The 15,440-nt window shown below is 42.3% G+C and overlaps 1 protein-coding gene across 3 annotated transcripts in view; it reads left to right on the forward strand.

The window, feature by feature from the left end:
- The window catches only part of MYB (MYB proto-oncogene, transcription factor), a 35,360-nt gene extending 24,003 nt beyond the window's left edge, over positions 1 to 11,357 (forward strand). For all 3 annotated transcript variants that reach the window (XM_077813075.1, XM_077813074.1, XM_077813073.1), the window contains one exon: positions 9,962 to 11,357. In XM_077813075.1, the coding sequence (XP_077669201.1) occupies positions 9,962 to 10,078 (117 nt within the window). In that variant the 3' untranslated portion in view covers positions 10,079 to 11,357. The remainder of the gene's footprint in view (positions 1 to 9,961) is intronic.
- Positions 11,358 to 15,440: the final 4,083 nt, after the last annotated feature.

Raw genomic sequence — 15,440 nt, forward strand, 5'->3', positions numbered from 1 at the left:
TGTAGCTCACGAAAGCTCATGCTCAAATAAACTGGTTAGTCTCTAAGGTGCCACAAGTACTCCTTTTCTTTTTGCGAATACAGACTAACACGGCTGTTACTCTGAAACCTAAATGACATAGGAGCAGAAATCCCATTGAAAATCAGCACTTGTGCTCCTTAGGAGTTTTTGAAAATCCCTCCCCGAGTAACTTACAAAACATTACTGTCTGGTGAATGGGATATTTTGATCTTTGGAAATATTAAATCAAGTTACATTTCCTATTTTGTCAAATTTGCTAAAAATTTTTTCATTAACTGTTATCAACCAAGGGCCTTATTCTATTTTTGCTCCTTCCTCATATCAGTATCTGTGGAGAGTTTTGGTATGTATACAGATTAATGTATCAGCCTAATTTCTGTACAAAATCTTGACACATTTCCATCAGACAAAAATGCTATTGCCTTCAGTGGGCATTAAGGAGGCTCAGTGAGTTTTTAGCGCCTCTCAGGATTTGGCCAAAAAGGCATTTTACCTAAGTAGGGACGGAATAAAAACTGACTTAATAACTTAGCCTAATAATTAGTAACTGGGAAACTGAAAGAAGAACTAGTAGTAAAAAATACAAAAAACAAGTAGCTGACAGAAGACACCTTGGAACAATAGTTCAAAGGTTAAATTCTTTTCTTCTCCATACTTGACAAAGAGACATTCAATGTTCAACCCAAATATAAAATAAAAATTAAGAATGAAGCTACAGGCTGAAATGCTTACCTATTATGACTTATCTGTTTTCCCCCCAGAGGTGAAATACAGCCATTTTATAGTAATACAGCATCAGGGTTTGACTTTGTGTCTCTCACAACAAATCCAAATTAGTGACATGCAGATAAAGAACAAAAGAACCAAATTCATCCCTGGTGTAACTGTTGACATCAGTGGATTTACATCAGCGATGAATTTGGGCCAGTATTTCTCTCTCCAACTTGTAGGGACAATTTTACTCTCATCAACTTCATTTCATCCACTATAGGAGGATCCTGTGTATGTAGTAAAAGCAGAATGTTTTCTAACAGGTATAAAACAGCTGAAACTCTTCAGTGCATAACCAGATTCAGTAAGCTTTCCCTTACATTGTTCCCCTCCCTGCTCCATTTTCTAAATGTTTCCTCCCTAGGTAGGTTTACTAGTAATCATAGAATCGTAGGACGGAAGGGAAGGTCTTCTACTCCTGTCCCCTGCACTCAAGGCAGGACTAAGGTGATGCCTAGACTACCACTGATGTTGGCAAAACTTATATTGCTCAGGGATGTGAATATTCCACCCCCCGAGTGACATAAATTATGCCTGCAAAAGCATTAGTGTGCACAGCACTATGTCGGCGGGAAAGCTTCTCATGCCGCTCACTGTGGGTGGATTAATTATGTTGATGGGAGAGCTCTCTCCAGTCGACATAGAGCGACTACGCGAGTGATCTTACAGCAGTGCAGCTGCATCGGTATAGCTGTGCAACTGTAAGCTCTATAGTGTAGACATAGCCTAAGTATTATCTAGGTCATCCCTTACAGGTGTTTGTCTAATCTACTCTTTAAAATCTCCAATGATGGAGATTCCACAGATTCCCTAGGCAATTCATTCTAGTGCTTAACTACCCAGACAGTTAGGAAGTTTTTCCTAATGTCCAACCTAAACCTCCGTTGCTGAAATTTAAGCCCATTGCTTCTTGTCCTATCTTGAAGAGGTTAAGGAGAACAATTTTTCTCCCTCTTTGTGACAGCCTTTTATGTACTTGAAAACTGTTATGTCCCCCCTCAGTCTTCTCTTCTCCAGACTAAACAAACCCAGCTTTTTCAATCGTTCCTCATAGGTCATGTTTTCTAAACCTTTAATCATTTTTGTTGCTCTCCTCTGGACTTTCTCCAATTTGTCCACATCTTTCCTGAAATGTGGCATGCAGAAATGGACACAATACTCCAGATGAGGCCTAATAAGCACAGAGTAAAGCAGAAGAATTACTTCTCGTGTCTTGCTTACAATATTCCTGCTAATACATCCCAGAATGATGTTTGCTTTTTTTTGCAACAGTTTTACACTGTTGACTTATATTTAGCTTGTGATCCACTATGACCCCCAGATCCATTTCCGCAGTACTCCTTCCTAGGCAGTCATTTTCCATTTTGTATGTGTGCAATTGATTGTTCCTTCCTCAGTGGAGTACTTGGCATTTATCCTTACTGAATTTCATTCTATTTGGAGAAATGGTCTGAAATGATATGTCCAGATCATTTTGAATTTTAATCCTATCCTCCAAGCATTTGCAACCCCTCCCAGCTTGGTATCATCTGCAGACTTTGTAAGTGTACTCTCTATGCCACTATCTAAACCCCCCTCTCTCTGTTCTATGGCTGATACACAGGCGCCCTTGCTTCCTTCAGTTGTGCAAACTTTTTGGCCTGAGGGCCACATCGGGGTTGCAAAACAGTATGGAGGGCCGGGTAGGGAAGGCTGTGCCTCCTCAAACAGCCTGGCCCCCGCCCCCTATACGCCCCCTCCCACTTCCTGCCCCCTGACTGCCCCCCTCAAAACACCCAACCCATCCAACCCCCCCGCTCCTTGTCCCCTGACCGCCCCCTCCCAGGACCCCCCACCCCAACTGCCCCCCCCCAGGACCCCACCACTATCCAATCCCCCCTGCTCCCTGTCTTCTGACTGCCCTGATCCCTATCCACACCCCCACTCCCTGACAGGCCCCCAGGGACCCCCGAACCATCCAACCCCCCTATTCCTTGTCCCCTGACCGCCCCCTCCCAGGACCTCTGTCCCTAACTGGCCCCCACTCCCTATCCATCCCCCCCCCGCTCCCTGTCTCCTGACTGCTACCTCTACCCCATCCAACCGCCCCCTGGGACCTCCTGCCCCTTATCCAACCCCTCCCTCCTCCTTACCATGCCAGCGGCAGGACAGGCTTATTGGAAAGCCTGGGAGGTGGGTGTGCTCAAGCCGCGCTGCTCGCATGGTGGCATGGCTGCGGGGGAGGGGCCGGACTAGCCTCCCTGGCCGGGAGCTCAGGGGCCAGGCAGGACGGTCCCGCGGGCTGGATGTGGCCCGCGGGCCATAGTTTGCCCACCTTTGATCTAAGTCATTGATGCAGATATTGTAGAGAGCCAGACTCAGAACTGATCCCTGCAGGACCTCACTTGATATGTCCTTCCAGCTTGATTGTGAACCACTGATAACTAGTTTCCGGGAACAGTTTTATGCACCCACTTTAAAGTAGCTGTACCTGAAACTTTACTGCCCAGCCTGAAGCTAGACCCCAGCTCAAACAAACACCTTTGTTTATCGGAACACCCAGTTATCTGAAAGCTTTGGATGTCCCCCAAGCTGTTCAGAGTGTACTGTGTTTGGGCTTTATGTGATTGCTTAATTTCACCCAGAGTCCTTTCACGGTCATGATTCAAACAAAACTCCATTTCACTGCAGATGGAATTTTGCCTGAGTAAGGACTTCAAGAGATAAGACTTTGGGATAAGTCCTTACCCAGGCAAACTGATTCACTTCAGTGGTATTTTGTCCGAGGAAAGCCTGGCTCTGTAAGGGCTTTAGGATTTGGCTGTTCAAGTGTAATATGCATGCTTTTAAAGAACATTTATATATTCACTAACATATCCACTAGTCCATCGGATAACAAGAATGATCATAAAATATACAATACCAGGGAAAGAAAAACAGGCTAAATCACAGACTGCGCACCCATTCCTGCAGTCTTCACTCTGGCAAAACACATCACCTCACAGCAGCCATTTTAAAATAGAAAACTTCTAAAAAAATTGATTTGTTTAGAAATAACACAAGGAAACTACATGTTGTACAAGCCCTACATGTTCAAACAGCACATTCTTAAACCTTTAGCTCCCATCACTTTCCTCTTTTTAACCACAGACTGACACCCTTCAGTTTGAATTTCCTGACTTTCAATGGTTTATGTCACAATCTTAATTTTCTTTTAAAGAATGAGTTTAATGCAAGTTAAAAACACAGTTACTTCTACTCTGGAGCCTTGTTAGTCTTCTCCAAGGGCCCTGGTTATGATATGACAGGATCTTCAATTTTCTCCTTTTTTATTTTGTGGATTTCTTACAGCACATTGAAGTTAGGCTAGAAAGCGAAACACATACACATGAGACCGCATATATAGCTTGCAGCAGAGGTCTTTGTGAAGAACCTGCTGGTGACTGGCTTTCTGGGGATATTGGGGTCATAAGGCCATATGTTTCCCTCTGTTCCCAGAGTGAAGCAGCCCTAATCCCGCTAGAAGAGTTGAACTTTGTGTGGAGGGAAATGTGGCCATGATGTATAGTATGTTTTCTGCTAGTTGGGTAGCCCCCTCTCTCTGTTCTATGGCTGATACACAGGCGCCCTTGCTTCCTTCAGTTGTGCAAAGCAGAAGAGGTCAGAAGTCAGGGGACAATCAGTCTGTGAAACAGTGTTCTCTCTGAGCAGCAGAACTTAGGTGCAGATGCATCAGAGGTGACTGCTGCCTTAACAGCTGTGGTTCCTTCATGCAGTTTTCAGAGACCACAGAAGCGGTACAGGCACATGGCAGCAGAGAGGCCATTGCAGTATTATCATGAGCTTTGAATTGAAATAATGTAATCTAAAGGGGGAAGAAAAATCTAAAGGGAAAATCCTGAAGTCTTTACTTGGGAACCAAATCTAACAGGTGTTCAGTGTTTGTCCCATTATCCTTACCCAGGAAAACTCTCGTTGGTTCCAAATGTGAATGTTGCCTGAAATAGGATTCCTATCACTACCAAATACTTGTTCCTAACATTGATATAATCAGTATAATAATAAAAGCCAAAGGGCCGTGACATTTTATTTTATTTAGCAAGAGTGGGCTACATATTTGTACAACTGGAAGAACACCAAGTTGGGGAGGGGATTGCTCAGTGCCCCAGTAAGAGCCAATGTCTACACCGCAGTTAAACATCCGTGGCTGGCTCATGTCAGCTGACTTGGACATGCCGGGCTTTGGCAGTGGGGCTGTAAAATGGCAGTGTAGATGTTCAGGCTCAGGCTGCAGCCTGTAGGGTCCCAGAGCCCAGGCTTCACCCAAAGCCCAAATGTCTACAACACAATTTTATAGCCCTGCAAGCCCAATTCAGCTGACGTGAGTCAGCCACGGGTGTTTACTTGCAGTGTAGACATATCCTTAGTGCTATTATATTGCTGCTACTTAAGCAAATTAGAACTGATTAGTCGCTAAGCAAACGAAGTACAATTGGTTTACAGTAACTTGACATCTGCATTAATCTTCACATGGAACTGATAAATAGCTAGTGAAAAAACATGCCTCAGTTCCAAATACTGATGAAATAGGGAAGCTTAAGGTTATATTTGATGGGTATTATGTTCTGTTAGGGAAATACTTTATTAGGGCATCTATTCTGCTGTTACTGTTAAGTAAGGAGCTCTGCATTTCTACTGTAACCCTGCTTCTGACGGCATGCTGTCACTGAGCCATAAAATATCAGTATAGGTTGCAATTAGTCTCAGTACCCCACATACTCTTTAAGTAGAGAAGGAGGGTAAAACACTCTCAGTTGTCTCACCCCTTAGAATGTCTGTGACAGTTTCTTTAATGTCAGAACAACTGGGCCAAATGCTGCTCAGATACACCTGGGCAAATGTAGAAGAACATCAATAACTTCAGTGAAGCGATTGCAGATTTTCACTGGCCTAACTGAGATCAGAATCTGGTCCAGGGAGTTTTAAATATATCTTCCAATACATGCCTTTGCCCAAGAGTTTTGTTATATTTCCATCAGTGTAGTAGCTCTGTATTACGTGACTACAGAAGTGCTTGTTGCGAGTACCATTCTTAGCAGGTACAGTGTGGTAATGCTGAAAGAACATGTTAAAAATATACAGACAGCATAATATAAGGAATTCATACTCTGGGCGCAGAAAGGCTAGTCCTGTCAGAAAAGCACCTTTGCACAGCCTTGTCTTGCTTTACTGTTCTGTTTTCTTTAAAGGATCCAAGTTTTTATTTAAAGTGCTTTAATTGGATATCCCAGTTAAAGCTTTAACAGTTTGTTTACAGTTCACTTCTGCCTGGGGCAGCTGAAGGCACGTTACAGGATAAGTGAGATAATTCATCTGCCAAGAGAAGGATGTCCTGGTAGGATTACTGATGCAAAAAAATGAACCAAGGAGAATGACATGGCTAGAATTGTACCACAGGTCTCTTAATTGTATGGGAACTCATGGTAGCATACATATTCTGGTTTTTTTCCATTATTCTAATTTAAAGAGGGAAGAAACTGTCAGTGAAAGAACAAAAATACTGCTACAGAAATATTGGTAACTGAAGACTGAAAGAATTCTTACCCATATGCAGACTTAAAGGCCTGATCCAGAGCCCATTTGGCTTCAGTGGGCTTTGGATCATGCCCTAAAGCTTCTAATTATGGGCCCAATCCTTTAGTCTTTGTGCAGCAAAACTCCTATTGACGGCAACAGTTTTGCCTATGTAAGGCACTGTTAAGTGAGCTCTGAAACAGGGAAGGTAATGATGGCTCTCTAAAAGGTGTATTTTAGTGTCTGGTTCTGACCTGTTTCCTTTATGTCTCTAGCTTTCTGCTCAACCCCTGTCCCTTTCTTTTAATCTTTTGATGTAAGAGGCTCTGCTTTCTGCACTCATGTTGAAATTCTCTTGAAACTGAGCCCTGCTGACACTTTTGCTGATCTGATTCATTGTGCTTCTCAGCCTCCAAGTTGCTTTTCCCTCTTTACAAAGTGGATTTTTGGACTTTTTATTCACATCCGGAAATGTGCTCTGCCTGGGTTGTGAGACCTAACAATCTGTGCCAAGAGTGGAAGTAGAGTTGCCTGAGTTCAGATGACTTTAACACATGCCTCCAAAAGTGAGCTGCAAGGCTGGCAGAGCAAAGGCATTGTGCTTTGTTAGGGGCTTGTTCTAACTTTCTTAAAACATTATCTGAATACCAAACGACAAGAGTGAAAACTTCAATAGAAATCACACAGGTACTTTGGTCCAAATTCGTGGTCCTTATTCAAACAAAACTCATACTAACTTAAATTGGACTAAAGAATTTGGCTGTTCATGGGTACTTTGTGTGTGTGGGAGGGAGAATTAATAAAGTCTAAATTTCTAGTACAGATAGAAAACATATTAGAAGCTAAAATCTGCCATCATGTGAGTTCTGCTCTATAGACATAAGTCACTTAAAACTGATGCATGTTGTGGATCCACTGAATTCTCCTCTACCCCTCATAATATTTGTGTGCCTGATCTAACTCTGCTTCCTCATTGTGGCATGGGAGACAACAGATACCAAAAGTAGGGTTTGGTACTGTTTCATTGGATTCTTCCATCTTGACACTCACTTAAATGAAGGCCAATGTGGTAAAAATGTTATTTAATGCTTTTTAAGTGGAATAACAGACATGTAGCAGCCTGCTGAGATATGGAGATGGCAGGATACATGGGTTTTTAAACACATACATCTCTTAATGCAAAGAGCCCAGTGTAAAAATACCTGACACTCAAGAATAGTTTATGAAATTGGGACACTCTCTGCATGATTTTAGTTCCATGTTTAAAAAATTGTCAGCTTGTGACAGATGGAATCTTGCTGCCATATGTTTTCAGCTATTTAAAGGAAGACTGAACCCACTTTTGTAGACCAGCACATTGAAACTTCAGAAGCTCAGAAGGAAAATGGAGACATACTTTTGTCATTTAAAACATCAGACTTCTGGAATGACCAAACAGGGGAAAGTTTTCTTTCAACTATTTACTAGAGACCAAATTTGACCCTGTAGTAAAATCAGTGGCGTTACACCAGAGATTAATTTGACTCTTTTGAGAGAGAATCCAGAAATGTGGGGGGTAAACATTTCACAAGCACCTAAGTCACTTAGGTGTCTAACTCCCATTGAAAGTCAATGTAACTAGGTTTCTCAATGACTTAGGTGCTTTTGAAAATTGAACCCTGGAAGCTGTTTACCTAAAACATACGAGGAAGTTGCAGCATTTTGAGGCATGTCACGTGCGTCTCTGTGAAGTGAAAAGTATGTCACACCTGCTTTTCAGCTGTGGTATGTAATCTAGACGGAGTCACACCACACGGTGTATGACAAGATGAGGTTGGGTTGAACTAGGTGTACGACATGTCTCTTCACAGATACATGCAGAGCCTAATGATTTCATGTCTGACCTAGTACTCCTTCTGGGTGAGGGGACTTTACTGGAAGTCAGTGGGAGTTTTGCATGCAAAAAGACTGTAGGATCAGACCCAACATTTGGAATCCAAAAATAAATCGGTGAAGGCAAAAAATAAATTTAAAAAAGAAAAATCCAGATATAATATGATGCGCACCAGCCTTCACCTGGATTCCACTGTTTATGTGTTGTATCCCTTTCCCTCCACTGGTCATTTATTCTCTCTCTTTCGGATTGTAAACCCTTTTGGGCAAGGAGTACGTCTGCCTATGTGTTTGTACAGCACTCTGCTCAGCAAAGTTTTTATTGGGGATATTTGTTAAATGTTATCTAGGATAACACATGTATATAATCGTTCAAATTATATACTGGGTTCCATGGCTTTTCACATCAAACCTAAATGTGTCTTAAATAACATTGTTCCCAGTTAGGATGATAGTCTATATAAATTCAGGTTAGAGACTAACTAAGGAGCCTATTATGTGTTCAGTAGGCCAAAACAAGTACCTTAAACAGCTAGAGCATGCTTTAAGCTAGAGTCCTAGAATTAGGGCAAATAATGACCATGTAATTGAACAGTGTGGATCTTGAAATGTACAAGATGCTGCATGTTGCAGGCAAAGGAGGATTCGTGTTTGTTTCTGCTGATTTGGCCACACTTTTAGATCTTCAGGCAATCAGGAGATCCACCAACTTGGTTGTTAACAACAATTCCCCTCTTAGTGAACAATTTTGAAGCAAGTAATTATGTTTAGATGTTTGGAACACAGAAATTTGTATGGCTAGCACTGCCTAATAATGCAGTTGTGTGTTTAGATGGTAAATTGTCCTGGCAAAAGTGTTAGTTTGAACAACAAAAATAGATCAGAGGAAAAATGTGTGTGTTAGTAAATTCCAGGAGCTGAAATTCCTACACTACTTATGGCTCCAGGCAATGAAGAACATTTCACCTGTATAGTGAGTAAACAAACACACTGTGCGCAGCCCTCACAGTGGATATGTTTATCTCAGTGTAACACTGTACTGAACAGTCTCCAGTCCCTGTAAATAATCCAAGAACTGAAATGTCTTCAATTATAATTAGCCTGTGATTTCTGCTGAAAGCTAGTTCTCCCCCTCCTCCTTTCTGCTAAAGTGGATCTGCGACTGGGTATGTGCTAATCACTACGCACAGGCAAAAGTGGCTAAGAAGGTTGAACTATTTGTTAGCTGCCGTCATGATCATCAAATCTGGTTGAGGGGTGCAGAGGCAGGTAGAATCTATCTTTATAGTCTAAAAATCCAGCAGGAATTTACATGTGCCTGTAGTTTTTAATCTGTCAGAGCAATGTTAGGGTTAACCTGCAAAGAACATCTCTAGTTAGGCCTTTACTAGAAAGGCAAGAGAAGGGAACTCTCTGAAGATACTCTTGTACAGGGGAAGGACAGCCTTCCAAGTCTCAGGAGATTTGAGTTCCATTCCCTGCTCTGCCTGTTTGATCGTAAATCATTTAATCTCTTTCTCTGCCTCAGTTACCCATCTGTAAAATGGAATAATATTTCCTTGGTATATCTTGTCTAATTAGATGTTAAATTCTTCAGGGCGGGGGACTGTCTCCGAGTATGTTTGTATAGTGTCTAGCACCTTGGGGTCTGATCTGAGTCGGGGCCTGGAGGTGCTACCGTGATACAAAAAAATAAATAATATTCTACCAGACCCTAACTTCTCTCCTTGTTTTTAAAATTTAGCACCTGAGCAATGCCTGGGAATCAGCATCCTGTGGGAAGATAGAGGATCAGATGATCCTCACCGAGCAGGCACGCAAATACATGAATGCATTCTCAGCACGGACTCTGGTCATGTAAAGGGTCTACAGACAAGCATTACGGTTTTCAAAACACTTCACGTTGACCTGGAATTCACCGTTCCTCTACATGGAAACTTTTCGCGAATGGGAGAAGAACATATTTTTGTTGTGGTACAACAGTTGGGAGCAGCACAAAGTGCATTTAGTCACGGAGCATATTCTTGTTGGATTTCACCCAACTTAAACGGATTTTTTTAAAATAAATGACACTTGCCTAAATTATTAGGCATTGAATTTTAATCAACGAATTATTATCTTAATGCAGACTTTTAAAAATCAAGTGATTGTTTTTGTACTTTTTCAGATCAAGCAGACATAATACACCAGTATTGTTATTTCAGTGACAAACCGTGTGGGGTTTTTATAAAGAGCAGGTACTCAGACAGTTCTATTCTGAATCACTGAACAAAATGCATTGGTACAAAATACTGCAATAAAAAAGCATTACTACAAACGCTAGTCTATACAAAGGGGGAAACTGATCAAGATTGTGAATGCTCAAAAATCCATACCGTTTGAAGTACTATTTGATTTTGTTATGGTTTTAGACCACTTATACATTGTGTGTTTCTGTTTTGGGGGGATTTTTATTAGCTTGCTTTAAAAATTATTACTGTATGAAACATAGATTTATGAGAGCAAATTATATTTTTATTCAGTAATTTAATTTTGTAAATGCCAAATGGATACTGTGTTTTGCTGCTACGGACTTTAGCATGTAGACATGCTGCCAGTGTAAAAGGGGCAGTAGAGCTTTATATGGAAAGAAAACAAACTTTGGTGTTAGCTAATTGACTCTGCACTAGCATTTCAGACCTTTTTATTTTATTTTTTTATATATTTACTTTCCCCCTCCCCCTTTTTTTATAAGCAATACTTTTGAACACTGTTCCTGGGAGATTTCTTTTTTATTTTTTGTCTGGTTGTGTTTTGTTTCTCATTGGTTTGTAAGAGCATGCATTGCACCTTCATATGTTTGGGAGAACGCTGTCTTGTTCATGTTGTCTGTTTCGTTCCATGTTTAGCCTAATTGTTCCCTAACTTGGGTTTCACATACTGAATCAGGTTCTTAGAAATATATGGTTCTTTTTACTGCCGTACCAAACCTCTACCAATCTGGCAAGAACACTGTTTTTTTTTGTTTGTTTGTTTGTTTTTAATAAGACTCTGACTTTGCTGCCTTAATAGCATTTGGTGCAGCTTCATCTGCACTTAATTTTTGGTATGACAATGTACTGCCTTGTAGATAAATAAAGTGTGTCCTTTTTTTACTTAAATTCGCTTAGTCTCTGAAACTTGCTCCTATTAAACATTATTGTCAGAAATAATATTGCCACCATCAAGTCAACGGGACTTTTTCCCTTGAGGCCAATGGGACAATTAGGTGAGTAAGCAGTAGCAGTTGGGTTCTGCCTCAGTCCAGTATATAGTAGTAGTGTATTCTTAGTAGCAGTCTAAGAGTAGGACTTTGTTCAGACCTCAAGGGCCTCATCCTGGTACACAGTCAACACCCTCAACTCTTATTGACCTTTATGGGAGTCAAGGGTGCTCAGCTTCCAGCAGATTCAGGCCTGAAAGCTACAGCCACACCAAAAAACAGAGTAATCTGGGCAACTGAGGGGCTAGCAGCAGCTTCTGTGCAAAACTGGTGCTCTGCTGGGTTATTGTCCAGTTTATTTGCATCCTCCCATTTGAGACTGGCATACCAGATGCAATAAAAGCAATATCCTGGGTGCATATACTGCAGCAGGACGTCCATGCGTACTTTTTTACACGGCTCAACAAGCCAGAGATCAAAATCTAACCCAAAACTCCTAGTGAGTTTCATGGATAAGTGATCAGGCCTGTAGGGCCAGATCCAGGACAGTGCGGAGGAGAATCACACTCCCTAGGTGTAGCTGGAAAATGAGGGCACTCTGCCCCTTGCTCTATCAGCTTTTCAAGAGATGCTATCATATAAGTCAGTATTTAAAACTATCATTCATCTTACTTAACTGTTGCAGAACACCCTGTGCTAAAGTTGATGCAGGTGTTCCAGAGATACACTGGTGTAAATGAGAGCAGAATTTGGCTCAATCTGAGAGACAATTTAACATAATTTGAGGCTCAACCTACTAAGTCTCTAAGAACCAGGGCTAAGATCCATACCCTGACTCTAGCCCCTTTACTCAAGGTAAAAGGGCTGCAACAGTGTAAAGGAGCTCTTAGAGCCCCATATCCCCCTGCGGGAAGGTTCTCCCGGTACAGGCACGGTAGTAGATTGCCATAAGGTTGCCCTTCAAGGATGCCCTTTGCAAGCTTTGGCACATGGGTGTGCTGGGGCGGGAGGTGTATGGCAGGGTGGGCCTCTGACACCAGCGCTGCAGAGGTTGCAGGGAATGCTGCAGCCCATAGGCCAGCCCGGAGAGACTTGGCCTCGTGTAGACAGGTTCCCCAGGGCTGCCTAAGTTACTTTGGAGGCCCCTGGAGTCCCCAAAGCAGCCCAGTATAATACAAGGTCAAAAGAGGGCTTGGAGCGACCTTAGCTGCCTTCCTTCTGTGCTGTGACTAAGATGTGCAGCACAGTTTCTCGCCTAGGTCATCTGGTGCACCTCCAGAGGCGCAGTTCAGGGAAAGGAGAGGACCAATGTGACTTTGCAGCCCCTTTGAAGAGCCTGCATTCTTGGGTGCTTTTGGCCCCTGGTGTAAGTAGGAGCAGCCACAGGCCAGCGGAGGGCTGCTTATGTCAGCCTTATGCTGCCCACACACTGGGGGAATTGCTCAGCCTCCTGCGGCTTATTTACTGTCTTTGTAGTCTGCTACAGTGGGGGATAGCACCGACTCTCCGCCATGGGGGCATGAAATTGTTTATACAAAGTGAGAGGGGGGGCTGCAGGATTTCATGGACAATGAAAAGTGTTCTATTTGTGCATGTTACAGCTTAAGTAAGGCTTTGAAGCTAAAACAACCCCAAACTTATGCTAGGTCTCTCATTTCACTGAGAAGCCTGCCCCTGGCTGTGAAGGTCTGCAGTCCTAACTGCAAAGCACTGCTGGTTTTTGAGAGCACGTTACTGTAACCATCTAGCCAGGGTTTAGCTAAATAGAGAATCTGGAGGTTTGCTCTGGAAATACCCAGCATTGGAACTTTCATCTTTTTGCAGAGGACTGATCGCCCTAACATGGCATGCAAACATCGTTTTAATAGGTGCCTTATTTATGGTGACAGTTATAGCTAATACGTCGGAAAACTCTTCCTTTTTCCTTTCACTCCTTTTATTGAAAATGCAAAACACTCAGCAGATTAAGCCTGATTTGCATAGAATTCTGCATGCATGTGGATCTTGGAATGAACAAGGGAACAGGCTTTGTTTGAATGCTGTGGCCCACATATTTGATTATTTATTTTTTTCTCCCAACTTTCACTGTGCTTGCTCTTCAAAATAAAGGTTAAATCCTGCTTGCCGTGTTCACCTGAACAGTTCCCTTCGGTCAAATTCTGCTCAAAGAGTAAAATACACCTCCTTGCAGAGGCTCAGCATAAGTCCTATGCATTAGTTAAGCAGCATTCAAACCCTCTCTTGAGGTTGTAAATGGTCTTCGCAAGAGGTAATTGGCTTTGTGCCAATTCAGCTTCTGCACTTGGGTGAATTTACCCCCGACTGTTGGAAATATGAAGTCACTCCAGCAAAGTCAATAGTGTACGTGAAAGTAGAATTTAGCCCACTGAGATTCAGTCAAGTTATTCTGCATTTAACTAGGAGCAGAATTTGGCTCAAACATCTATGAACCGTTTTACAGCCCTGCAATTATAGGTTCATAACATCACCAGTGTGAAGGCTTTTGAATTTTGCAAAGAATTATATATATATGTATATTATTTAAGCAGGGGGCACTAATTTCAAAGGTGTTATTTTGTCTCGGGTGCGGCGAGGGGGGGGGGTATTTTAAAAGAGGCAGAGGAGCAGTGAAACAGTAACAGAAAATACCAGCCCATGAAGCAGTTTTCCAGCAAGCTTTGCATTTTTTTACCTGTCCTCAGTGCATTGTTCCAGAATAGTGCATTTTCTGTGCAAGAGGTTCCAGGTTCAAATCCTGGAAAAGACTCAACTATGTGAGAGCTACCATCTTGGACTGCGGATCTCCAGAGCGAAAAGTATAAGTCTGTACATCTTGAGCTAAAGAGCCACTCTCTCCTAGCTAGTGGCTGTAACGGATTCACATCTGCAGTGGATCAGACACCGCAGGAGACCCATAACACAAACTGACCACTGGGTTACATCTCGCTACAAAAAGCTGGAGGAAAAATATTTCCCAGGTGTTCATTATTTTTACCGCCTTGCATGGTGTCAGGTTTCAGAGTAGTAGAAATGTTAGTCTGTATCAGCAACAACAACGAGGAGTCCTTGTGGCACCTTAGAGACTTAACACATTTATTTGGGCATAAGCTTTTGTAGGCTAAAACCCACTTCATTCAGTCACCAGTCATTTAGCCCATGAAAGCTTATGCCCAAATAAATGTGTTAAGTCTCTAAGGTGCCACAAGGACTCCTTATTGTTTTTGCTATTACTTTTACCCTCACTCTCTTGGTCCTACTGTATTCTCCCTAGCCATCCTTTTGACATTGCTCCTTCACGCTGGCTGGCCAGGCAAGTGGTTGGCTCTAGAACAGTGGTGTTCAACCATTTTTTAATTTGTGGACACCTAAAAAATTTTGAATGGAGGTATGGACCTCTTTGAAAATCTTAGACACAGTCTGCGGACTCCCAGGGGTCCATGGGCCACAGGTTGAAAACCACAGCTCTGGAGCAAACCGCAACCCCACATGGTCAATCATTTAAACCTGGTGGTTTATCCACCCTTTCTACCTTCCCCTTCTGCCAGATTAAATTCTATATCTAAATCATTCCCCTATGCAGGGGGCAGAGGAGGAAGGATTTAGTTTATAGAATAAACCAGGCTGTTTCTACTAGGAAGAAGAAAACGAGTTGAGGAGAGTAGGTATTATGGTTTTTAAACACTGTTCTGCATCCTGCTTGGCTGCTTTTTCATTATTATGGGAGGACTCAATCAATAGAGCAGACAAGCATTGCCAAGAATCAGTGTGTCTGAGGTATGCTTTTAGCTGAGCAGCCAAGGAGAGGCAGCCTGGCCAAATCTTTCAATCCTCAGGACTCATGTCTTTAATTCAAATTAAATTGATCATTCCTAACCGACTGGAGTAGTTGTTGTTGTTGACCTCTTTTTTTTGGACTTGACACAGGCGTCTAGGCAGTTTTCACTGCAGTCCCTGGTGCCAGTGTGAACTCACAACCTTCTTTTCCTGCCAGAAAGAAACAGCTAGAGCTTTTCCTTTGGATGACTATTGTGTTTTAAATGAG

This window comes from Eretmochelys imbricata, chromosome 3, assembly GCF_965152235.1.
Source record: "Eretmochelys imbricata isolate rEreImb1 chromosome 3, rEreImb1.hap1, whole genome shotgun sequence".
In the NCBI taxonomy this organism is placed as follows: Eukaryota; Metazoa; Chordata; order Testudines; family Cheloniidae; genus Eretmochelys; species Eretmochelys imbricata.